Source organism: Penicilliopsis zonata (genome assembly GCF_001890105.1).
Source record: "Penicilliopsis zonata CBS 506.65 unplaced genomic scaffold ASPZOscaffold_4, whole genome shotgun sequence".
NCBI classification, from domain to species: Eukaryota; Fungi; Ascomycota; class Eurotiomycetes; order Eurotiales; family Aspergillaceae; genus Penicilliopsis; species Penicilliopsis zonata.
The window spans coordinates 1,266,930-1,289,601 of NW_019208914.1; the positions used below are offsets into that span (position 1 = coordinate 1,266,930).

The window sequence follows — 22,672 nt, forward strand, 5'->3', positions numbered from 1 at the left end:
GTCGGAGTCTACTTTCCTCCTGCTATCAGGGATGAAGAGCAAGTCAGTTGCCTTGTCATTTGCAAGATTGATAAACAGGCCACACCCACCACCCGATCGTACTAGATGCGCTTTGGGACTAGCGGTGTATTGGACCCATTACTAATCAAGACAAACCAAGCAAACTCCATCAATCTATCCTAGTACAAAGTAACTACCTACTCCATAGCACTATCCACGAGGTACTCTTTGACTCTTTATCCCGATAGAATCTAAAACTCCGCATAAGTGGGAAAAGAAAAGATCCCGAATTATGGCGGAAACCGCCCCCCCAACGACATCCGCTCCGACAGGACCAACGAGCACTACCACTGCACCGACACCAGGTGCGACGGAGCAGAATGGCACGAACCGCGGCCTACCCTATTACGAGAAACTGCGCCGCGAGCTGCGCGACACTCTACAGAAGAAACGACTCATGGATAAAAGCATGGTATGAGCACTCCAATTTTTTTCAATAAGACAAAAGCTAAGCTAATCCGACCAGGCCCAACTGGAAGACCAGATCTTCCGCTTCGAACAATCCTACCTCGAGGAAACGACAGCCGGAAACATCATCAAGGGGTTCGACAACTACATCAAGGGCTCGTCCGCGGCCTCGAACCTCGGCGCCACGACGTTAGGTCTCTCCAGCGCAGGCGCGGGAACTCTGTCGCGCCGGAAAGCCCAAGTCTCAGATATCGACCGCGTGTTTTCGAGAAGTTCTGCCAGTTTCATGCGGGTATGTCGTTTCTTTTCTTTCTTTTTTTTTCTTTTCTTTTTTTCATTGAGTTCTCAGTCTTGCGTGAATGCTAAATTTTTCAGGACTCCCCCGCCCCCTCGTCGGCAGTGACGACGCCCTCGCACGCCCCAACCCCATCGTCAACGTATAATGGCCCCATGAGCGTGTCGAACCGGTCGAATAACGATGGCGTCTCCTCTGCAGCAGGGAGCGTCAAGGGTGGGGCGTCGAAGAATAAGAAAAAGGCCAGTGTGGGCGGTGGGGGGAATAATAGGGAGAAGAACCATGACGATGACGGCGAGGACGGGGAGAAACCGCCTGTCAAGCGTTTGAAGATCAGTTACGGCCGTGATTAGGTTGCCCTGCTGATGCCTATCCGATCGAATACTCTTTGTTTCAATTCATCTAGCGAGGTCTGGTGGTCTGGGAGGTTGGCGAATTGGCGTTATTTACTTAGATGTTCATGATATCCTGTACAGTGGCTATAGAGGTGAGGCAACAGCTTTTTCTTTTTTTTTTTTTTAAAGAAAGCAAAGATCAATCTCTCATCCTAATCCCAATTTATTTATTTACAACTGCAATCGGAAAGTAGCAATCTCAAAAGCCCTCAGCTCGATGTTCACGCCAGAGTTGCCCCCCGCAGTGAACAGCCGCAGTTCCTCCTCATCATCCTCTAACACATTGCATTTCCATACCTTCTTAACAGGCAGCTTGCTGTGGATAGTTCCGCGGGCCCTGCCGCCAAGCGACTCGTAGACCCGCAGGATGATGCTCTGGCCAGGCCGTTTCGGCAGTTCCCCGCGGGAAACGTCCTCGTCATCCTCACCACGCTTGACGGCGTCCAGAATGAGCGCCGGGGATCCAGTCAGCGCAATGGACTTGAAAGCATGCATAACCTCCGTTCCAGACGAGGGTTGCAGGACAAGCGGGTGGTTGAAGTTGTATCCCGCGCGAACAGTCCGAGAGTCCAGCGCTCCAATATGCGGGAGGATTGCGTAGCGGATACGGTGACGGCCCATGTCGGCATGTGCGTCGGGGGCCTTGGGGGCGCGAAGAAGAGATAGTCGCATCAGGTTGCCGCAGGTTGCAAATCCGTACTTGGAATCATTGAGGATGGAGACACCATATCCATTCTCGGAGAGATCAGCCCATTTGTGGCAGCAGACCTCGAACTTGGCCATGTCCCAGCTATTTATCAGATGTTAGCTTAAACCGAATTCATTCAAAGAAGAAGGGAAAATGAATATATGGACGTACGTGGTGTTATAATGAGTCGGGCGTCGAATGATTCCATACTGCGTCTCATAAGAAGCCTCAGTATTGGTGATGTCAACAGGGAATTCGACCTTCAGGAACTTCATGTTTTCCCTCCACTCAACCTCGGTGTCGAATTCAACATATGTCGCTTCACCTCGGACAGCGCTGGCAAGGCTGATGGTCGTCTTGACCCAGCTGACGTCGCTGATCTTCGTTTCAGTGACCACGCTTACTCGGTGGGGGTCATTCTCAGCGATGACGGTCTTGCTAGACTTGAGTTCCTTGCGAGATTCGAGGTGATATACCTCTACATCCCACGCTTGCCAGTAAAGCGGCTTGTCATCGAAGACCACAAACTGGCCGGCCTTGCCGCCTTCTGCAATCACCTCGCGGTCTGCTTCAACATCGTAGAGCGAGGTAATGACTCCGTCTTGAACTTCGACACGCAGCCTCTCGTTCGCCAGGCGGAAGACTCCGGGTCTGATCTCAGATACAGTCACGCCAGGCAATTCGCTACCGCTCATGGGCTGCCCGGTGATAACGCCAGTCTCTCCACTAGCCAGCACATATTTGGAACCATGGGTAGCCGTTGATGCACCAGGCATCGGGACTATCTCTGACCGTGGCCAGGGCATCGTGTTCAGAGCTACAAAGCCCTTACCAGTGTTCTTGGTTGCAAAACCGAGCGCCTGCAGCGCCTCCTTTCGAATATGTTGACCAGTCTCCATGATCTCAGCATAGAGCTCGCCGCTGTCATCGTAGCACATCTCGATACAGCTGCCAGGCAAGCAGTCATGGAATTGGCAAAGCAGAACACCTTCCCACATGTCATCAATCCTCTCCTTGGGGTACTTGTAGCCTCCTTTAAGAGAAGCTAGAGTGGCTAGATATTCAATCTCTCGCAAGAGAAACTCGGATTGGCGGTTGCTCCGCTTGTTGTTCGCCTGGGTAGTGTATGTGCCGCGATGAAGCTCAAAGTAGAGCTCGCCGTACCAAGTCGCGAATTCCGTCCCGGTGGCCGCCTTCTTCTCGAGGTTGTCGAAGAAGTCGTCGACTGAGCCTCCCATAGTGACCTTGGGGAGCAAGCCAGTCTTGTCGCTCAACCCGCGGCAGCGACGCAGCTTCTCAAGGTGTTCAAACGTAGGGCCACCACCGCCGTCTCCCTTGCCGAAGACAAGAAGTGAGGTGTTATCCTGATCCATTGACTTATGTTGGGTCACACTGCGCTTGACATCACCAAAGTGGGCGCTCGCGGTATAGGTCTCTGACGGAGGCATGTGGCACATCACTTGACTTCCATCAAGCGCGACCCATTTGAACGTGGTGTGGGGGAAGTTGTTGATATTGTTCCAGCTGAGCTTCTGGGTAAAGAAGCGACTCATTCCAGCCAGGCGACAAATCTGAGGAATCTGCGTCGAGTATCCGAAGGTATCGGGCAGCCAGAAAGTGGTGTGACGCTGTCCAAACCGACTCTCAAAGAACCGCTGACCATAGAGAAACTGACGGACAAGCGACTCTCCGCTCGGCAGGTTGGTATCGTGCTCAACCCAGCTGCCACCGATAGGATGAAAGTGGCCCTTCTTCACCCACCGCTTGACACGGTCAAACACAGAAGGGTAATACTTTTCCAGCCATTTGAACTGCTGAGCCTGGGAGCAGGCAAAACGGTGCTCTGGGTATCGATCCATCAGGTCGCATTGATTAGACCAGGAGCGAGCGACTTTGCGCTTGGTCTCCGCCCATGGCCACAGCCAACATGTATCAATATGGCACTGGCCAATACCCAGAACAATGGCATTGTCGGTGCCGGCCTTGTACACATCCGCCGAGTCGACCTTGTCTCCGAGGTAGCCCTGGCCAATCTTACGCGCCTGCTTGATGGACTCTTGGCTTCCGTTGCCTGCAATAAAGGCATCCATCATGGCATTGGCGACAACATTCGCCTGATGGGACTCCCATGAGTCTCCAGGGAATTCCCGAGCAGCATCTATGGATGGCTGAGTTTAAAGAAGTGTGTGAAATGGTCGTATAATACGATAATAGACTTACCTCCGATGATCCAAAAATCATAGTACAACGCTCGAGCCTCGAGGTTGACCGCCGTAATTTGCGCTTTGTGCAGAGTGTAGTACTTATTGGGTCTGGGTGGCTGAATCTGATCGTCACCAGGAGGGTTGCCAAACATGCCATTGCAGGCCATTTCGATGAAGAAAACGTGCTCTTTCCCATCACGCCAGGCATCGGGGATAACCCATTCAATGCGCTCGCCGCCACCAGACAGACCCTGCAGCGGGTGACCATCTTCGTTCCAGACCATACCTTCATTGTTAGCATCCCAGTGGAATTCCAGGCGCTCCTTGTCCAGCATGTCCTCTGGGATCGTCAGACGAATACGGAACCAGTGAGTCGACCAGCTGGGGCCGAAGGAGGCCCCGATGTGAGTAGGCTTAAATTCGTGCGACGTCGCCTCCTCAAAGGTCGGACGAGAGAGGTCTGGCGGAGAATAGACGGAGAGCTTAACATGGTCTTCATCCGAATTGACAGCTTCAAAGTACTTCCTACGCCGGCCGTTAGCTCTATAGAGTATACTATTTTTCGAGGCAATTTTGGAAACCAAACGTACGAGACGAGGTTTTGACCTGAGTATTGGCCCTCACTCGTAAACTGCCGCAGTCGATCAGTGTAGATGCCCTTGATGCGTTGGCCGACTGGGTGGTCGGATCTCCGGGGTAGAGAGCCTGGAGCTCCCAATGACGCGTCTCCACCCATAGTGCCGGATCCAGAGGGTCGAGGGGAGCTGTGGGGAGAAGACGGGGAATATAGAGTCGTCGGCAGACTATTATTCCAGCTTAAAATGTTTTTAGATCGCATGGATAAACGACGATGGAAGGCAGTTGAAACCAAGCATGGGACGATTGGAGAAGTGAAGAGGGGAAGGTTGAATCCAGGTACCGGCCGCCCTGATGAATGCCTGCCGCGTGCGGAGAAGGAAGGGTGAGCAGACACAGGGCGGGGTCGGTTGCAACCGTGACAGGCTCTTGTACCATCGTTGCTTGATCCTTCAGAGGTCACAGTTGGATAGACCAAACAAAGATGTGTGATCGCAGGATTCGGCTGTTTATTTGTGGAATCTCGAGGTCCTTTCGTTTCCCTCAGATAGCGAGGTGTCGGCTGGATTCGAGGCAAGACGGATGCAGGGATGAACCATCGGATTCCCACGGATGTCAGCGAGATGATTTTATCACTGAGCTTCTGGATAAATCGAGGATGATGATCTGTCAATCTTGACTCTAGACCGTCAGTTCGTGGTCTTTCTCGATTGAAAGGGAATATTTACCTAGACCCGGTCCAAAGCAGATCAGAAAGAGAGATAGGACCTTTCAATGGCTATCGACAGAAGCAATCGTCTTGAATGGTAAAGATGAAACGAAAGGGAAAAAAAAGTTGCTCTCGCAGGTGCCTGCAGAAGACAAAAAGAGACACCGAGTTCAATTATTCACGTGCTAGTCAGGTGAGTCGAGGGAGATGAATATCTTTACTTTTACCCTCTTCAACTACTCTACCTCTTCTATAATCGAGGAAATTCCAAAGCTCAGTTGGGCTCTATCCTTCACAGATGAAACTTGATATAGCTGTTATAATTGTCCAAAAAACTGTCTTCCTCAGCATCCTTCCAGAGCGCTTGGATACGGTCCTGCTCCCGTTGGGCCAGCGGTCCCTTCTTGATGGCAGCCAGGGTCTCCTCGAGCTGATGGAGATTCCGGGCTCCAAAAATGATGGCGTCGCCGTACTCCTCCCTGAGACAGGAGTTGAAGACGACCCACCGGTACGCCAGCTCTGCCTTGGGTATGCCTGCCTCGTCCGCGATCTGACTCCATTCCCGCAGGAACCTGAGCATCCCTTCGGTTGTGAACAGGGCGTGATACATACTGCCCAACCTCGTGCCAGACTGCCACCGGCCTCCGGTCTGCCCGCCAAGGATCTCCTCGGGAGACTTGGTCAAGAACCCGCCGGCATTAGGTGAATAGGCGATGAAGGGGATGTGGTGCTTGCGCAGCACGGGCATGACCTCCGTCTCCACGCGTCGGCACACGGCAGAGTAGTTTCCCTGGAAGACGGAGGGGAGTACGTATCCTTTCTCTGAGGCAATGCGGATGACTGCTTCCACTCCTTCGCCCGTGAAGTTGGAGAGCCCGAAGCGGGCGAAGGCGCCGCGGCGGTAAAGCTCATCGATGCCTGCGAGAAGGTCCTCGAGCGAAGCTCGCTCGTCAGGCGAATGCAGATAATACACGTCCACCTGGGGATATCAGCACAACATCAAGCCTTCTGGTTCAGACCCAAAAGACTTTTTAAGGCAACTCACTTTGCTAGCGTTGAGCTTGCGCAGACTCTCCTCCGCCGCAGCGATGAGGCCCTCCCTGGACGAAGGAGTCGGTGACATCACACCAGAGTACTTGGTATCGATAGAGAAGCCCCGGGCGACAACGCCTGCCTTTCCCAAAAGCTCCTCACTGGCCCCGTACCCCTGTGCCGTGTCGATGCGTGAGACCCCCTCGCGGCGCAGTAGGTCAAGGATCTGGACGACGTCTTCAGGGGAATCGCGGCCAGTATAGCCGATTGAGCCGGCTCCGAAGATGACATCCATCATTGGTGAAGCAGTGCAGCTCAAGCTATACTGAACGGAATAGGTTGTAGCGCTGGCTATAGGTGCACAGTCAGAATACTTATAATTATCTATACTTATTATACTTCTCGAGGGAGAAGGAATTAATAATACATTTAGTCATCATATCCATGGCTTATTGATACAGACTAGAGTATTATAGAAGCCTATCAAGAGTGCTGACCAGGTGTATGGCATCAGTGCTGACGAGTGAATGCAGAGTTGATATATTACAAAGTTACCCCTCTATCCTCTATATTAACTGTTCAATACTTTATAGTCAGTGATAGTTATCATACAAAATCTCTAGACTTTTAAAGATGCTAGCTGCCTGGGTTGTCTAGGTCTCCCTAAATCTCCCTCAATATATTTAATGTTGATTATATGATAGAAGTATCATATATTTGAGGCGTACGACCAATGCCTGAGAGAAGTTAGAACATGGGATGAGACATTTATAACTACTTGCTAGTCTAAGCATGTCCTCATGAATCAGTTGGACAATCTCTATTGAAGGGCAATCCTATTGATGGCATTTATAAAGCCAAAGGCTTGGTTCTGTCACCAGAAGACACAGCTCTAGATTATACACTAGGTAGGTACTATAAAGAACTCAGGAGCCTATTATAAATGAGGCAGAACTTAAAAACTTATTACTAGTAGGCAGGTATATTAAAAATAAGGGAGGATAACTGGATTAATCTATGGCGCAAACCGCAACGCAAACCGCATGTAAACCGCACGCAAACCGCAAATCATACTCAAATTATCAGCACAACTCCACACACGAAGATCAACACGCATGTACTCCATATCAACCAAATCTAGAACCACGTTATATCCATGGATCCGCTTGACAGGTATATGGATTGACAGGCCCAACAAGCTTAATCTGGGCTTTGAGCTGAGCACGCCGTCGGTCCGCTTTCGATTCGGAGAAGCGGCGGCGCGCCCCATCCAGCACGCCGAGAACGTTTCCCGGTTCATCGCGGTCTAGATCAGGGGAATGTCTTGGTGATCGTCTGGGCGAGTGTGAGCGTGAGTGTTCCGGCGAGGACGGGTCTATTATGGATCGGGTATATTTCTGTAGACGGACGTTGTAGTAGCCCTGGTGCGAACTGATGCGCTTCGAGGATGTCGTGGGTTGTTTATCCCAGATGGCGGCGCCGTATTTCTGGTACGGCGACATCGGGACGGCAAGCTGTCTTTTGCGAGATGATTCATGCTGATGCTGGTAGTAGTTTTGCTCTGTCGTCGAGTCGGTCGAGAATGAAACCGACCGTATCTGGTCGCTGTCTTGGGTGGTGGTATCGGCGGAGCTGGTGAAATATCCGTCTGAGGGAGCCGTGATAGGCCGTCGTTGTCGCTGCTGCTGCTGCTGCTGCTGCTGCTGTTGCTGTTGCTGTTGCTGTTGCTGTTGCTGTTGCTGTTGCTGTTGCTGTTGCTGTTGTTGTTGCTCCTTGTGTTTGTCGGTTGAAGTTTTCGACAGCGTGCGATGCACGTACGAGCGGATCGAGTCACGGACAAGACCTAGTCCAGAGCGTTCGGATGAGGCGTGCCATCGAGCCCGCGACGACTTGCCTCCATCATGACCGGTTCTTTTACGCGTCTTTGAGGATGAGGCCTGCGAGCTCAGCTGCGAAGAAGACGGAGTCGCCAGTTCCGGGAAGAAATCCCACTTCTTCTCGCGGAAATAAGGACTCGTTCCGATGCGGTTCTGGGCCGTCCAGCCAGGCGGTTGCCGGCCGTACCGTTCTTCGGTCAGGAAGGTCTTGAACGCCAGCGAGTCTTTGTTTGGTGATTCATGTTTCGTAAGATGGCCATGGCTGTGATGCTGGTTGTTTTGGTCTCCGGTTGTTTTCTGCTGTGGACTATACTCCTGACTGACCATCTCGACATAGTCTTCCGTATCAGACTGCACCAAAATCGGATAACTCTGTGAGGACCCGCGATGCCTCTGGTAGTCTCCGTTTTGATCCTCCTCCTCCTCCTCCTCCTCGTCGTCGTCTTCTTCCTGGCTGAGATCGGTATCAACCGTGCTGTCGTCGCTCCAAAACACCGATGACCGGAACGGCTGGTCCGGCGGCGTGGCTGGCAGCGGTTTATTGAGACAGAGATCTGACCCCAACGGCATGTACGAGACACCAGGCGGCACGACTCTCTCCATGCCTTCTAGCGACCGATACTGTCTCATCGGCGGGGGTGGGCGATCATGGCAGAGCATGGTGAGACTCTACACCCTGGAGATAGATCGAAAGCAAAGACACGAGGAGACTGATGAGACAAGTGATGTGCTAGACCTTTATTATTATATAGAAGGACAAGTAAAGAAAAGAGGAATCAACAAAGAGCACGCTGTGGTCAGTCACAGAGCCACACACCACCACATTCACAAACCGCAGCAACAACAAAGAAACTCCGGGCAAACATCGCCTAATAATGTCTCTTCCCCCCCTCAGTCTCCTCGAATCACCGGATCCGAGGCCGGTCCCTCGCAGAAAAAAGAAGAGGGAAATAAATGAAAAAGGGCGAAAATAAACGAAGGATAGATTGGGGAGGGAACCTGATTATTTCTCGCACGGCGAATCCGAGCGTGACACAAGTAAGGGATGCGTTGCCAACTCTACCAGTCGTTACTCAGTGCCCACTATGCTGTCTACCTGTCAGAAAAGAGAACGAGAGGGAAAAAAAAAAAGAAAAAAAGAGAGAAAAAAAAGGAAACAGGCAAACAAGGGAAAAAAAAAGGGAATCACAACTGGGCCAAGCCCCCGTTCCTCTTGAGCCTGGCGATCAGCTCCTCATCGCCCAAGGGGGTGTTATGCTCGAACTGCGGCTCCAGGGCATAAGCAACGCGAGCCGCATCGACGAGGATGCGCGCCGTCAAGCCAAAGACCGTGTGGCTGTCCTGCGAGTTGATCGGCACGGAGAACCGATGCACTAGGACGAAGGCACTATATTAGTGATCCAGTCCAGGTGAATAATTATTAACTCGTTAGTTAAGACTGTTGCACAAGAAAAAAGTGGTTACATACTTCTCCAGTCTGTCTCATGCCACCGCGTCCACCACCCCTGATACCACTGTCGATCCTCACCACCAGGACACTCGAGGAGGAGAAAATTGCGAAACGGCGCGGTGAAGACCGCCGCCACCTCCCTCCGATCCAGCCGGAGGAAGTCAGAGGCAGAGGCAGAGGCAGAGGCCGCGTCTTCTTCGCCTGACGAAGAAGATGAAGAATGTAGCCACGCCACGCAAGGGCGCACCACCACCTCCGCCCGCGCCAGGCTGGCTGGTAACTCGCACAGATGCTCGATCGTAAAGGGAGGCGGCAGGCTGGTCCGCGGCACTCCGATTTCCTCCTCTGCTTCGCGCCGGGCCGTTTGGAATGCGCTTTCGTTGGGTTCGGCGTGGCCTGAGCGATTAACACATGTCTAGCAGCAGCTGTAGGCTGTAGCGGCAGCTGTAGAGCGGCAGGCTTACCCCCCGGAAGAGCGGCTTGCCCGGCATCTACAAAGTCAGTACTGCGGAGTATATAGTATTTTCTTAATTGTACACTATTAAGCACTTACACGTCCTTAGCTCCTTTGATCGGATGGTCAGGACTACGCGTAAGTCGCCCTGGCGATCGCCATACAGGAGTATCAGCACCGCTGCCTGGCGGGAGAGGGGGATGGACGTGTATGTCGAGGGTGGGGGGGTGTAGTTTCGTAGACGCTCGATGGCGGACTAACACATATTAGTTTTAATTAATAGAATGAAAGATATCTTACTGCTGATTCGGCGGAGAGCATGTCGTATGTAGAATAGATGGTAGATGGTTGTTAGATTTACCTACTAACTCGGTAGGTATTGGAGAGTTACAAGGTACGATGTGGAGAGACTTCTAACCGAGGTATTCTAACAATTAATCTATTTATACATGAGGGGAGATCTATAGAACAAATCATTCCTTCTTTTCTGGTTTCGCCTCTGTCTCTGCGTTGGCGACCTGCTGGCCTTCTCGCTCCGCTTCCGCAGCTTCAGAGGCAGAAGAGGCCTCGGCTTCCAGCTTGGTATCCTCCTTGTCGTCAATATTGTCGATATCCTTGGGCGTGGCAACCCCTTCGTCGCCGTTCTGCTCGTTCTCCTCCTCGATCAGCTCCTGCTGTTCCTTGATGACCTCCAGTCGCTGGCGGTTGGTCGCCGCCCCCTCGGCGTTGTGCACCTCGAGCTCGATCTCATGGAAGAGCTCCTCGGGAATACTAGACAGGACAGACTGCAGCGCCTCGATCTGCGAGCCCATCTCGGATTCCTTGCCGCCCTGCGCGTAGTGGTACGCGTTGCTCAACACCAGCAGCGTCGAGGGAACCCCCTGCTTCAACCTCAGGTCCAGCCACATGGCCATGTCCTCGCGCAGGCGCGCGGGCGAGACCCCATGCGTGCGGATGCCGCGCGACGCGCACGCCATCTGCAACTCGGGAACGGACAGTGACTCAACCCCTTCGTAGAAGATGGCCCGGTCGTCGCGCTTGATCTGTCGCATCCGGTGCCGGATATTGTACCGCAGCATGGCGTCGGTCCCGAATGAGTTGAGGTTCATGTACTTGCAGATGGCCACCAGCTGCGGCCGTGACAGGTTGTCCAGTGTCAGGTCGTCCTTGAAGATCTTGCACACCTTGATCACGTCCTGGGTCGAGGGCGACTCGCCCGTCGTCCGGATCTTCTTGAAGAACGCCGCAAACTCCTCGTTCTTGACACTCGCCGCCGTGATCGGCAACCCGCTTTCTTTCAGCGTGTTCTGCAAAAACGCCGACACCTCCTTGCGCGTCGACCGCAGGCTCAGCGCCTTCGTCTCCCGCGCCTTCTGGCCCTCGTACGTGCTAGGCAGCAGGTTCGGGAACAGCTTCAGCGCCACAGGCAGCAGCAGTTCCGCGAACGGCACAATCACAAACATCGAGAACGGCACCAGCCGGCCCAGATCTTTGACCGTTCGTTGCAACTAACAACATAAGTAAAAAGAAAAATGTAAAAGGAAGAAATGAGTCGCTGGAAAAGAAAAAAGAGATCATACCTGCCGGTGTTCCCTCCGACTAAGCTCGTATCCCGCCGCCATCTTCAACGCCAACCGCGTACTGATCTTCACCTCGGTGGCCAACAATTTAGTCCCATCCCAGTAATGCTGCACCTCCTTCTTGATCTTCTGCCCCAGCGTCAACTTCTTCTCCTTGCTCTCCTTCTTCTCCTCCGGCACCCGTTTCTGCTCCTCGGGCACGACCACCGACTTGCTCGATTCCGAGACCTGGGCCGGCTTAGCCACGGCGTTGGTGTCCTTGGCCGGCTCGACTTGCGGGGGGAGAGGCTTCTTCGCCTGCTCCGCGTTAAACCCGGGGGGAGGGAACGATCCCCCCGATGGCGCAGAGGACGAAGTCGACGTTTCGGTGGCGTACCCGCGTTGATGCGGGATCAGGATCGCGATCGCGCTCAGGTGCGAGGGGAGACCTGCCCGCGTGGTATAGCGAAGATGTGCGGCAGGACCGAGGCGGGAACCATGCGGTGCTAAACTAGTCAGAAATGAAAATAATTTCTTTTTCCTCCAAGTGTTTGATTTCGTACATATCCGCAGGGCTGGAGACCGCACCAGCCTAGCCGATCTCATCGTGACAGACATTGTGGAATCTGGAAACGGAGGGCTCGGAGCGACCGAGCGGAAAGAGCGGGGGAAGATAGAGGATATAAAGAGTGTAGAATTAGAGTTGAGATTTTTTTTTTATGTAGAATGACCCAAGAATCTGATGATTGAGATAGAGAGGGAGGAAGGCGTAATGCTGTCGTTCCGATGTTTGCGGTTTGCGGTGGCACTGCTTTTTCCCACGTGACTTCGGGGTTACCGCGGATTTAATGCTTCGTTCTTTTACCCGGAGAATTGCCACTGGCGTCTACAGAGGAGAATTATTTACTATCTTGAAAGAGTGTTTTATATCTTCAATCATGGAGTGTCATTCTCGGGGTATTATATAGCAGGTACAAATCATAGACATAAGTGAACGAATGACTCATGTGCTGGTGGATACAGATAGGAAAATCGTCATTCGCGTAGCAGATTATAACGGTCGGGGAATGTACTGTCACCCAGACAGATTGTCATAAGAAAGCGCGGTAGTATCAAGGCAGACGCAATAAAGATATGCAGGGGCTAACCAAAAACTCCGTCAAGGGAAACGCAGTAGAAAACCAATCGAGTGCTGACATAGGATAGGGTATCATGAACGGGGGACGCCCGCGGGGGAAGGAGAGAAAAGCACCGCTACTGTCTCTCACGCAAGACAGAGTCGTTGCTATTTCCATTCTTTCCATCCACACCGGTGGCGGCGATAGTCGAGTCTAGCAGGGGGATATGATCGAGACTGGCCTTGTCGGATTCGAGCTGAGCGTTGTTCAGAGAGTCATCTAGGATACGGGCGCCAGCGGCGGCGGAGTCCGGCATCATAAGCGGGCTAACCAGGCCATCAGGGGAAGATTGCCAACGAGCGACGTCCTTTTTCAGTTCCTCGAGCTCCTTCTGGAACCGCTTGCCGAAAATATCGATGTAGTAGGTGGCACCGTTGTGAATGCTCCAGGAGAACATCAGGAGGACAAACGCGCTGCTGGCCCACCGGGACCAGAACCAGAGCGGACAGGGGATGATGGTCAAGAGGGCGTAGACGTATTGAATCATCATGAATGCGGGCTCCTGCCAGGGATCCGACAGGCTCAGGACGAACTTGCCGATCCAGGTCTTGGAGTATGACTTGCGTAGCCAGGTGAAGCTGGTCAGATGGCCCGCAGCGATCTTATCCCGGCGGCGAACAGTGATGAAGAGATAGTACGACAGTTGCCAGAAAACATAAGGCACGGTGGCCCAGAACATCATGGACCACAGCGAGTAGTGCTCGGGCGAACCGGGTTGGCTGAATTTGATATGGTAGACGGCTGGGAATCGATGCTGCAGGGTTTCCACGGGTGTCAGGTGAACCAAGCAATGCAGCGCCGCGGGGGGCATAATATGGATGAAGACGCTGTCTCGATTAGAACGAAATGAAAGAGAGATATATATATATATATGAAAGACCGAGACATACCTGACAACTTTATCCATGCTGTGAAAAACCAAGGAGTTGCGCCACATGGCGATGGCGACGGCGTTGTTGCCAAAGGCCAGACAATAGGTACTGATGAAGAGGCGCTTGGAGTTTGGGAAGACCCAGATGCTCAGCATGCTCAACAGATTGACGAAATAGCACAGATCGGCGAGGAAGTAATGCCAGCCGCGCTTGTGGTAGTCGTACCAACGGATAGGCATGAAGTAGGCGAGCTGGGCGGTGTACCAGTAGTAGAAGTAATCCGGGCAGGCGCCGATCAGGTAGCCGCTGATGAAGATGTTGAGGACGCCGGCGAGGAAGGAGGCCTTCTCGCGCAGGGTGACGGTGGCGGTCTTGTTCCACTGTTTGCCGAGGCGCTCGACGCCGGTCTTCATGCGGCGACGGTACTTCTCCAGCTGTTCCTCCGAGGTGGGCACGCGGCGCTTCCACTCGCCGACAACGCGTTGCCTCGCGTTCTGCGAGGTCGACTTGAGCTTCTCGCGCTGGCGTTTGACCATCTCCTTCTGGGCCTGCAGCGTCTGCTGCCACTTCTCGAGGCGCTGGTTCAGGGCGACGGTATCGAAGAGGTCGAACACGGTCAACTTGTCGAGCGGCGGGAACGTCTCCCAGTCCTCCTGGTAGGAGCTGCTGTTGGAGAACGACGGATTCCGCGACAGCCTCCCGGGCGTCGAGGCAGGCGAGTAGGAGGCGACCTCGTCGACGCCCTCCACACCGGGGGTCATGGGCTCGGGAGCCGCCATGCCCGTCTCTGAGGCGGCAGCACTCGACCCGATCGACTCGATCGACTCGGCCACGCTCACCTCGGACTTGCTTCTCCGGTGTCCGGCGGAGTCGTCCATGAGCAGTTTCTGCTGGAAGGAGAAAATGGTCGGACCGTAGGGACTATGGTGAGGATACGGGCGGCTGAGAAAGCGGCCAAAAGTTAGCATGCCCATGATAGCGACGACAGCAACAGCAACAGCAACAGCAACAGTAGTAGTTGGTAGTCAAATGATATTCAGAGCAAGGAAACCCTGCTCGAAGCAAGTCACATACTTGTAGTCCTCACGCGTTTAATATGCGAGCGTGGCGAGGTAACCTTGAAGCTCCTCCCTTCCCTCTTGCCCACGGATCCAGGCAGTCACTTCTGGCCAGTCTCGTGGTGTGTTGCACGCGCCTGACAGAGGGAAGCTCATTCACGACCAAAAGACCAAAGCGTGTGGAGGAACCATGGATCAAAGCAGCGGTGGAAGGCGTCTCGTTGCGCCGTTGCTGGGTGTGCGCGCGAGGGAGTCGCTGGTTGGTTGGTTGGTCTTATCAGCTGACTAAGCCACTTACCAGGTTAGTAGTTACCTTAGGTACCTAAGTTTCTAGAGTACCATTTTGGTAATAGTTAAATAGTACCTATTCACTGTATTTACTATAGTACTAGGTATTTACTATAGTACTACCTAGGTAGGTACTTACTTAGTTTTACTATATATTTATTATATCTAACCAGGCATATTATTACTACACATGAATCTCATACAGAGTATCTACTCCGTACTATAACTACTCCGTAACTACTAGCACGACTCGAAAAGTCGGTCTGCTGGATAAAAGAACTACCCGGGATCTAGTGCCTAAGTAGTTAGCTTGTCAACTGACTCGAATTTATTTACTACATATTGTCGGTCTGGATAATAGCAATTGACAGCTAACAATCACCTAGATATAACTACCTAGGTAGGTAATACTAGGTAATATCTACTGCGCCAGAGTGCTATATAGTAGTCTAGGCCAGCATAGTTAAGAAGGACAGAATTCTATAAACTCAGTGAAAGAGATTAGATTAATATTGACTATACTATATACTAGACAGCTATGATTAATATAAGATCAATATGGAATATCGTCTGATCAATGCTACTAGGTCCTATAAGATAATACCTAACTATCTAGTAGGTATACTAGCAAGGTACATAGTAATACTTAAGCACCTTAGATGGTAGTGAGGAAATCTCTGCCATAAACCAGATCATTGAAAGCTAGAGGAGTCATTTTATAATATATATTATTCTACAGAGTTCAATTCCATACCAATTCTCACCTAGTGAATTAAATGAATTACCTAGTATTTCAAGTCTAGAATTACTTTAAATATTAATACCAATCCACAAGAGTCACTGCCAGACTATAGCTTAGTAAGCCTGATCAAGCTCCTGCCAAATTAGGCAACTTACCCTAATCCTGACTGATTCACTATACACAGACACAAACACAGACACAAACACAAACATAAACATAACAAACACAGTAAATGAGCGCACAGTAAAATTCTAGGATAAAAGGCTCCCCATCAGTAATGCGTCGATATCCTGTGATGCTCCTCACCACCTTAACTTGATGCAGCACCAAGCCATCTGGTAGCTGTCTATCAAAATGCCCCAAGCCTATGAGACCTTCAACACCAGGGTCGACGTCCCCTACAGTATGATACTGGCATGGAACGCCCGCTACATCAACGGCACCAACGCAACTCGCCCTCCCGGCGTGCGAACTCCCTTCTGGCGTCCCGTGCAGAACCCCCCCGAGCCTCCCTTTAAGCCAGAGCCCATCGTCCCATTCCGCATACTCGATCTGCCACCCGAACTGCGTGAAGCGATCCTCTACCTCGCCCTTGAGAACACCTCGGCCTACTCGCTCGACCGCCAGGTCATCACCCTTGGGTCCCCGATGCGCTCCAACGTCTTCATCCCACGTCGCACCGTCTGGCAAAACTCCACCGGCCAGTTCCTTCGTCTGCTCCTCGTCAGCAAACAGGTCAACGCCGAGGTCCAGCGCATGCTCTTCAATCGATTTGCGTTCGATACCCCCGGCTGGGGCAGACTTCTGCAGCGCTGGTCGCGAGCAACTGGTGGAAGAGCCTCTCTTCTTTCATCTTCTTCTCCCTCTTTGCTGACCATCTCTACCCTCCCAATCAAACAACTCAAACATTTGGTGTACACGCCGCACTATACCGAGAGAATCGGCGAGCATGAAATCAGCATCGCACGCGTCGTCTCTTTGCTACGCTCGCTGTGTGACGTTCGCATCCTCGTCACTTGGGCCTGTGCTCAGGTCTTGCTCGGCAAAGACAACCAACAGCAGGGTAATAATCAGACCCAGATCGATACCATGAAGGGAGCCCTGCACATTGTCCGAGTTGCCCGGTTGTTCAGCCCCGTCAAAAAGGTCGCGGTTGTCGGGCAGTCCCTGGCCACCCCGGAGGAGAAACGTATGCTCGACGAGGCACGCGACATGCTCAAGGAGGAACGCTGGTATTGGGAGCTCCCTAGCGATTATGCCTTTTCCTCCCCCTCCTCTTCTTCTGCAATCGAGAGAACTCTTTAAATCGTACTTGGGGAGGAATACTCAAACCAATACTGGAGCCTGGAAGCTGGAGTCTGGAATACTGAACATCTTTCTCGATCAATACTGGAGTCCGGAATACTGAGCATCTTTCTTAGCAAAAACGCTGGATTAGGGTTTCCATATTAGAATAGATCAGAATAATTTCTAAGAAACAAAAAAAAAAAAGAGAAATAAAAGGAAAGATATCCGATATTTGCAATTGTATCAAACCCTGTAGAAAAAAAAAGCCCCAAGAAATGTGACACACCGAATTACCTACGCTCACACCATGACTCCAATACTGATGATGATAACAGGACTTGATCCGCCTCGGACTTTTTTTCGAGATGAAAGAAAACAATGGGAGGGAAAGAAAAAAGGAAAAAAAAAAAGGAAGGCTGTAGGTCTAGGTGAACTAACAGCAAAGACCATGGGCTGACTGCGTGTGCTGCTGGTTCCAGAACCCTGACTCGGACGTAGGCTGTTCCGAGGGGCATTCGGAGCGTATATGGGAGAAGTATTCCGTCATGCAGACCGAGTTGAACGGGTTTTGCTGTTGGTGGTGATGGTGGTGGTGGTGATGATGATGTTCATGGCCTTGATGGGAACTTTCCCTCACTAGAAGACTCGTTGAGATGGGGGCCACGGTAATCGCGGCACTGGAGGTTTCCATATACGGAGGATGCGGAGGCTGATGCTGCGGCTGTTCGGGAACTGTTTCCAGGACATTCTTGAGGCTGTTCATGGACGACAGACCGCCGCTCAGGACGCTGGTTGGTATCGTTGTGGCCTCGGAGACCTTCTGGTGCGCCTCTTCCGCGGCGGGAGAGGAACCTGCCTCGGACGAGGTCACTGGAGAGACCGAAGTCGCAGTTGTCAGTGGGCTTGCGGCCACGTCGTACTCGGACGAGGGAGGTTCGAGAGGTGCGTCGGCCAGTTGCACTTGGGAGACGTAGATAACCGTTTCGGCGTCTGGAGAGTCAGTTCACGCACATATAGGTACAAGCTATGTACGGATAACCCACCCAACTCGCCATTTAGATAGCTCTCCTCCATCTGCCGCACATGGTAGATCTCATCGAGCACATGCAGGCGTTCTGTAGGAGTGATCTGACGTCGCACGTCGGAGCCGGCCTCTTTGAGCTTCTCGGCGGTGATACGGTGGCTGTGGAACAGTTCGCAGAGGATATGGACCAACAGACGGATGCGTTCTACCAAGAGTTAGATGAAAAGCAAACCTTCTCTATTTTTTTTTTTTTTTTTTTTTTTCGCCTACCAGCTTTCAACAGATGATCTGGCTCCCGGTGCTTGACGCCTGCCGGCCACCATTTCGGTTTGGTCGACTCCGGATCCGCCCGTCGCGAGGCTCCGGAGCTGCCTCTTCTTCCATTGTACGGGTGATGGACCTGCTTGCGGGGTTCGACGAGCTTGATCCATGCCTTGGCGATGGCACGACAGTTGAGCTGCTGGAAGGTGTCGAACGCCTTCTCGTAGTACTTGTGCAGCAGGCTGGTGTTGCTGACCTGCAGCGCTGACCGCCGCAGCACGGGGCAGGGACGCAACGCGTCGCCGGAGCCGGCCGACAACGAGGAAGAGGAGGAAGACGAGACAGAGGAGGAGGCGGCGCTGAAGGTGCTGAGGGTATCTGTTGCTGTTGCTGTTGCTGTTGCCGTTATCGTGGCCGTGGCGGTGCCTAAGGCGAGCGTTCCGGGTAACCGTGTGCTGCGTTTCTGACGCTTGTTTTGCTGACTCTGCCATTCACAGGGGATAAGGTCTTGCCGGCTGGGAATCCGCCCCTGGTACCAGCCCGTGCTGGCGGGCATGCCGTACGGATAGCCAAAGAGCATCATCGGACGCTCTGGGAGCGTGGAGTCACACACAGAGTCTCGGAGCAGTCAGCTTCCTTCCTTCCTTCCTTCCTCCACCCATCATTCCCAACCAGAAAAAAAGGAAAGAAGAGCTGTCAGAAACAACTCACTGGCGTTGTTAGGTGAAGTCGACTGGAGACCTAGCGCAGCCGACTTGAGAAACCGCTCCTTGGAGTCTTCGAGGAAGATCATGTCACCACAGCCGGCCACAGAGGGAGATCCCTCGAAGCCAAGGTCCCCGTTCTCGTCGACATATAGCATGGCAAAGTGCGGATACGGGACGTCCACGGGGCGTCGGGGTACGGGTATAGACGGCGGCGGCGGCGGCGGCAGCTGTTGCTGCTGCTGGGAAAAGAGACACACACCATTAGCTGGACTCTGGGACCTCGCATGAATGCCGGTAGGTTGATTCCCACTCGTACTGTTGACTGTGTGCGCATCAGGGCGTCATGATAGAGCAACATCGTGCCGTGCTCCTGCTCACCGTCCATGGCAGAGGACTTTCGGATCTTTCCCATTCTAGGCGTGCCTGTCAATAACGGCAATACAGGAAGGATTTCGACTCAAACAGTCGGAAGAGAGAGGCTTGAACTCAACGCTCGGATCGCAGCCAAAAAGAAAACAAGAATAAACTTGTTTTTCAGAGACTTCCAAGGGGAATATGGGTCAGGGACATGCAAGTTATAGGTCTCGGAGAAGAAGCAATGGTTTATCTTCCAGTGGAAAAAGTACCAAATCCCCAGTGGTCCACCACCGCATCGGGGCCCAGTTACACTACAGAGTGCGGTTGATCTGCGATTATGCCCTGCAACTATGTACAGCATGCTCTGCTCTGGCGGAAGCTGTTTTTGCTGCGGATGCAAGGAAGGTCACAACGACAGAAGACTGAGGGGCTTGCAGGGCTACCCTCCAAAAGTATGCACCTGCTGGTATATTACGTTACATTTCTGATTATACGCTAAGAGATTGGTGCTCTTTTTCTCTCTTGCAACAATGCGGCTACAACGTTCTACCGCATTTAAGACGCGCACCATGACGAAGGCGGGAAGAGGGCGAGGAAGGAAGGGAAAAGAGAGGGAAAGAGACGGAGAGAAAGGGAGAGAGAGAGAGAGAGAGAGACAGGCAGCTGGGAGAATAGAGTCATCCATGGGAAACGATCGACGTCTCTCAGAGACCCGAGGAATCGGGCCCCTATCTCCCTCTTGCCTCTTTTCTTGCTGTCCGTTGATCTGTGATCAAACAAGCCCAGTCAGGTTCCGGTCGTCTGGGTCGTTGCTACGTGCCGTATGAAGTTCAGAAGTACAGAACACTCGAGACTATAGACAGGTACGCAGCTCGTCTCCTGGAAAAAGCTCAATGAATCCATTTACCTGCGTCGTGGCTTCTAACTCCATATAGAAGAGTATCAAGAGGCGGATGGACTCGGAGACTTACTCCGTATCTATGTACTTCGTACGGAGTACGCAGAACGCCGAGCGAAACCGAACTTTTTTCTCTAGCCAAGGAGAATTCATCCGACCCAATAGGACTGCAAAAGGTCCATCCTCCGTACTCTGTACCACCCGCTGTCACAGGCCATTGCGCTTCCGGGGGGCCGCACAATAGCTTTGACCGCCGTCCACCCTCTGGCCGGGGTCTGGGAAAGTTAAAAGACGATACTCGACACTGGACAGCTTCACTTTCTGGCGCGCTCCAATGGCAGAGCGTCGATGTGGATCGAAATTCCCATCTCCGTCCAATGATGACCCCCCGATGCGGTGCATTTGTTCACTGCGTCCAGCTGCCATCATCCACTGCGTGGTCGTGCTTTTTTTTTTCTCGACGCTACCCGGGAGGGGCAGATCCCTGGAACCGAATTCTGCAGGACTATATTTAATATTACGCTGGCCTATCCAGTGCCGACAGTCCTGGGTATAACTAGCGTGCGTTGTCTGATGGACGTACTCCACACGCTATTAAGTATTTGACATTTGGCCACCATGGCCAAGTAGTCTGGTGCTGACTTGTGTGTTCCCAGAACCAGAGTCTGGAGCGCTCTACCTCGTACCCCCCCAGAGGAGCATCCTGTCTGGACGCCTCGTGAAGATGAGATCGCCGAGAGCGGGGGGAGGAGGGAGGAGGGAGGGGGGGGGAGAGAGGAAAGAAAGAGAATGGGAAAAAAGGACAGAAAAAAAAGCAGAAGAGAAAAAGAAAAGGGAACGAATAAGTCAATCGACTTGGCAATCTGCTGGCGCCCCTGTCATAAACACCTGGCAGGCATTCGACCCAAGAATACTCCGTCAAGAAACCCTACGCATTAAGCATCAAGCTTTCGAAGCACCTTCCAGTTCCCCGAGCTGAAACTTGGGAAGGAAGCCTGGACCACCGCCTGTCGACTGGCCTGGAGGTTCTGATCGATTGCGCATGTCATTTCTATCCGAGGATCTTCGGCATCAGATAGTTACTTCCATGGTCAGGAGGCATCTCAGCCTGGAGATTGAAGTATCCACTGCTCCCCCCACTTCCCAACGCGCGCCTATCTGCGAAACATACCCTGACCCTGCCACTGGCATCGCGTCATAGGGTTTAGTAGTGGTTGCCGTTACCTACCTGGGCTCCTCCGTCCTGTGGCGCGACGGACGGCTCGGGGAGGGGGAGCAGCAGCAGCAGGAAGAACATTGGAGCTGAGGTCGGACCTAGGCCTAGCCCCCCGGAAAATTGATCGGCTCGCGTCTGTACAATCTGTTGTTCCGCGCCTTCCATGTCGCATCTCGACTTGTGCATATGTCCGCTATCTGTCCCGCAGCGGTTGAAGCTGAGCTTTCAACCGCACTCGCTCTGAGGGGAAGACTTAGACACTAAGATGACAGGACAGGAAAGTCTCCCGACCGAAGAGATTCGGGGCCTAGATAGCGCCCGGATGAATGGAGGCGAATCATGGATGGACGGAGAGCACGACACCATACTTCGTACAGGGCATACAGTTGGCAGACAGACAGACCCCTTGCTTTTTTGCGGGGAAGGGAGACATTGGTAGACACGCTGAATGGCTCCTGGAAACCGCTCTCGACGCCCGACTACTCGATGAACTGGCATCCGCCACATACGTGGGTGGTGATATTATGCAGCGATACCTAATTCCAGGAATCTTTCCGGCGTGACCTGGGTGAGCGGTGGGTGCGGTCAGAGCCAGGGCAGGGGGGGTCTGCGCCTTCACACGTCCTCCGATATCGATTTTGCAGGATACAATGGAAACAGCCTAGCCCTGCCCAACGAAGTACGAAAGTGCCGTTGATGTCATTTTGCTTTCCACGACGTGGAGAGTGGCTATCATCATCAATTACTGCCCACCACCACCATCACCATTACCTCGACGACCACCACCACTACTACTACTACAGTCTACACCCCTGCAGGCTGTACGAATCGCACAGTACAGACTACTGTACCAAAAGTACGGACTAGGTTATTTCTGGTACCTAGTTAGTCAACTAGTTAACTAGTACGGAGCAGTTCCGTCTCCTTCTTACGAAAGACTGGGTACCTTTGCACCCAAAGCAGCTCCATACGGGGTAATCATTTTGACGTCTGCTTCAGGCTCTCAGACGTTGGTAAAAAAAAGACGCCAACGGGCCACCACCGACTGGCTCCACGTTCCTGTTGGGAGGGGAATCT

The 22,672-nt window shown here is 52.6% G+C and overlaps 10 protein-coding genes across 10 annotated transcripts; 3 read left to right on the forward strand and 7 right to left on the reverse strand.

The window, feature by feature from the left end:
• The first annotated feature begins 207 nt into the window (after positions 1–207).
• On the forward strand, positions 208–1,262 carry ASPZODRAFT_130620 (hypothetical protein). The gene is made up of 3 exons (XM_022722548.1): positions 208–472; positions 527–760; positions 844–1,262. Exons 1-3 carry the CDS (start codon positions 293–295, stop codon positions 1,114–1,116), a joined length of 687 nt encoding a protein of 228 aa, XP_022583065.1. The 5' UTR covers positions 208–292; the 3' UTR covers positions 1,117–1,262.
• Positions 901–5,362, reverse strand: ASPZODRAFT_130621 (hypothetical protein). The gene is made up of 4 exons (XM_022722549.1): positions 4,641–5,362; positions 4,067–4,575; positions 2,018–4,004; positions 901–1,948 (listed from the first exon to the last, which is right to left on the reverse strand). The coding sequence occupies exons 1-4, from the start codon at positions 4,886–4,888 to the stop codon at positions 1,330–1,332; spliced, it is 3,363 nt and encodes a 1,120-aa protein (XP_022583066.1). The 5' UTR covers positions 4,889–5,362; the 3' UTR covers positions 901–1,329.
• A 265-nt stretch (positions 5,363–5,627) lies between these two features.
• Positions 5,628–6,665, reverse strand: ASPZODRAFT_150759 (hypothetical protein; the record flags this gene model as incomplete). Its single annotated transcript, XM_022725663.1, has 2 exons — positions 5,628–6,314; positions 6,381–6,665. 2 exons carry the CDS (start codon positions 6,663–6,665, stop codon positions 5,628–5,630), a joined length of 972 nt encoding a protein of 323 aa, XP_022583067.1.
• Positions 6,666–7,515: 850 nt separating this feature from the next.
• Positions 7,516–8,904, reverse strand: ASPZODRAFT_14689 (hypothetical protein; the record flags this gene model as incomplete). The annotated part of the gene is made up of 1 exon (XM_022725204.1): positions 7,516–8,904. The coding sequence occupies one exon, from the start codon at positions 8,902–8,904 to the stop codon at positions 7,516–7,518; it is 1,389 nt and encodes a 462-aa protein (XP_022583068.1).
• Positions 8,905–9,076: 172 nt separating this feature from the next.
• On the reverse strand, positions 9,077–10,469 carry ASPZODRAFT_2124407 (hypothetical protein; the record flags this gene model as incomplete). The annotated part of the gene is made up of 5 exons (XM_022727817.1): positions 9,077–9,617; positions 9,713–10,090; positions 10,159–10,185; positions 10,248–10,404; positions 10,449–10,469. 5 exons carry the CDS (start codon positions 10,467–10,469, stop codon positions 9,430–9,432), a joined length of 771 nt encoding a protein of 256 aa, XP_022583069.1. The 3' UTR covers positions 9,077–9,429.
• A 100-nt stretch (positions 10,470–10,569) lies between these two features.
• On the reverse strand, positions 10,570–12,426 carry ASPZODRAFT_130627 (hypothetical protein). Its single transcript, XM_022722550.1, has 3 exons — positions 12,271–12,426; positions 11,729–12,213; positions 10,570–11,656 (listed from the first exon to the last, which is right to left on the reverse strand). Exons 1-3 carry the CDS (start codon positions 12,323–12,325, stop codon positions 10,622–10,624), a joined length of 1,575 nt encoding a protein of 524 aa, XP_022583070.1. The 5' UTR covers positions 12,326–12,426; the 3' UTR covers positions 10,570–10,621.
• A 535-nt stretch (positions 12,427–12,961) lies between these two features.
• Positions 12,962–14,731, reverse strand: ASPZODRAFT_62113 (hypothetical protein; the record flags this gene model as incomplete). Its single annotated transcript, XM_022729048.1, has 2 exons — positions 12,962–13,712; positions 13,776–14,731. The coding sequence occupies 2 exons, from the start codon at positions 14,729–14,731 to the stop codon at positions 12,962–12,964; spliced, it is 1,707 nt and encodes a 568-aa protein (XP_022583071.1).
• Positions 14,732–16,199: 1,468 nt separating this feature from the next.
• On the forward strand, positions 16,200–17,150 carry ASPZODRAFT_140845 (hypothetical protein; the record flags this gene model as incomplete). Its single annotated transcript, XM_022724700.1, has 1 exon — positions 16,200–17,150. The coding sequence occupies one exon, from the start codon at positions 16,200–16,202 to the stop codon at positions 17,148–17,150; it is 951 nt and encodes a 316-aa protein (XP_022583072.1).
• A 247-nt stretch (positions 17,151–17,397) lies between these two features.
• On the reverse strand, positions 17,398–19,467 carry ASPZODRAFT_130629 (hypothetical protein). The gene is made up of 5 exons (XM_022722551.1): positions 19,441–19,467; positions 19,129–19,363; positions 18,427–19,035; positions 18,176–18,361; positions 17,398–18,122 (listed from the first exon to the last, which is right to left on the reverse strand). Exons 1-5 carry the CDS (start codon positions 19,456–19,458, stop codon positions 17,566–17,568), a joined length of 1,605 nt encoding a protein of 534 aa, XP_022583073.1. The 5' UTR covers positions 19,459–19,467; the 3' UTR covers positions 17,398–17,565.
• Positions 19,468–19,603: 136 nt separating this feature from the next.
• ASPZODRAFT_1624814 (hypothetical protein) lies at positions 19,604–20,563 on the forward strand. Its single transcript, XM_022726580.1, has 4 exons — positions 19,604–19,933; positions 19,982–20,200; positions 20,260–20,344; positions 20,417–20,563. Exons 1-3 carry the CDS (start codon positions 19,832–19,834, stop codon positions 20,338–20,340), a joined length of 402 nt encoding a protein of 133 aa, XP_022583074.1. The 5' UTR covers positions 19,604–19,831; the 3' UTR covers positions 20,341–20,344; positions 20,417–20,563.
• Positions 20,564–22,672: the final 2,109 nt, after the last annotated feature.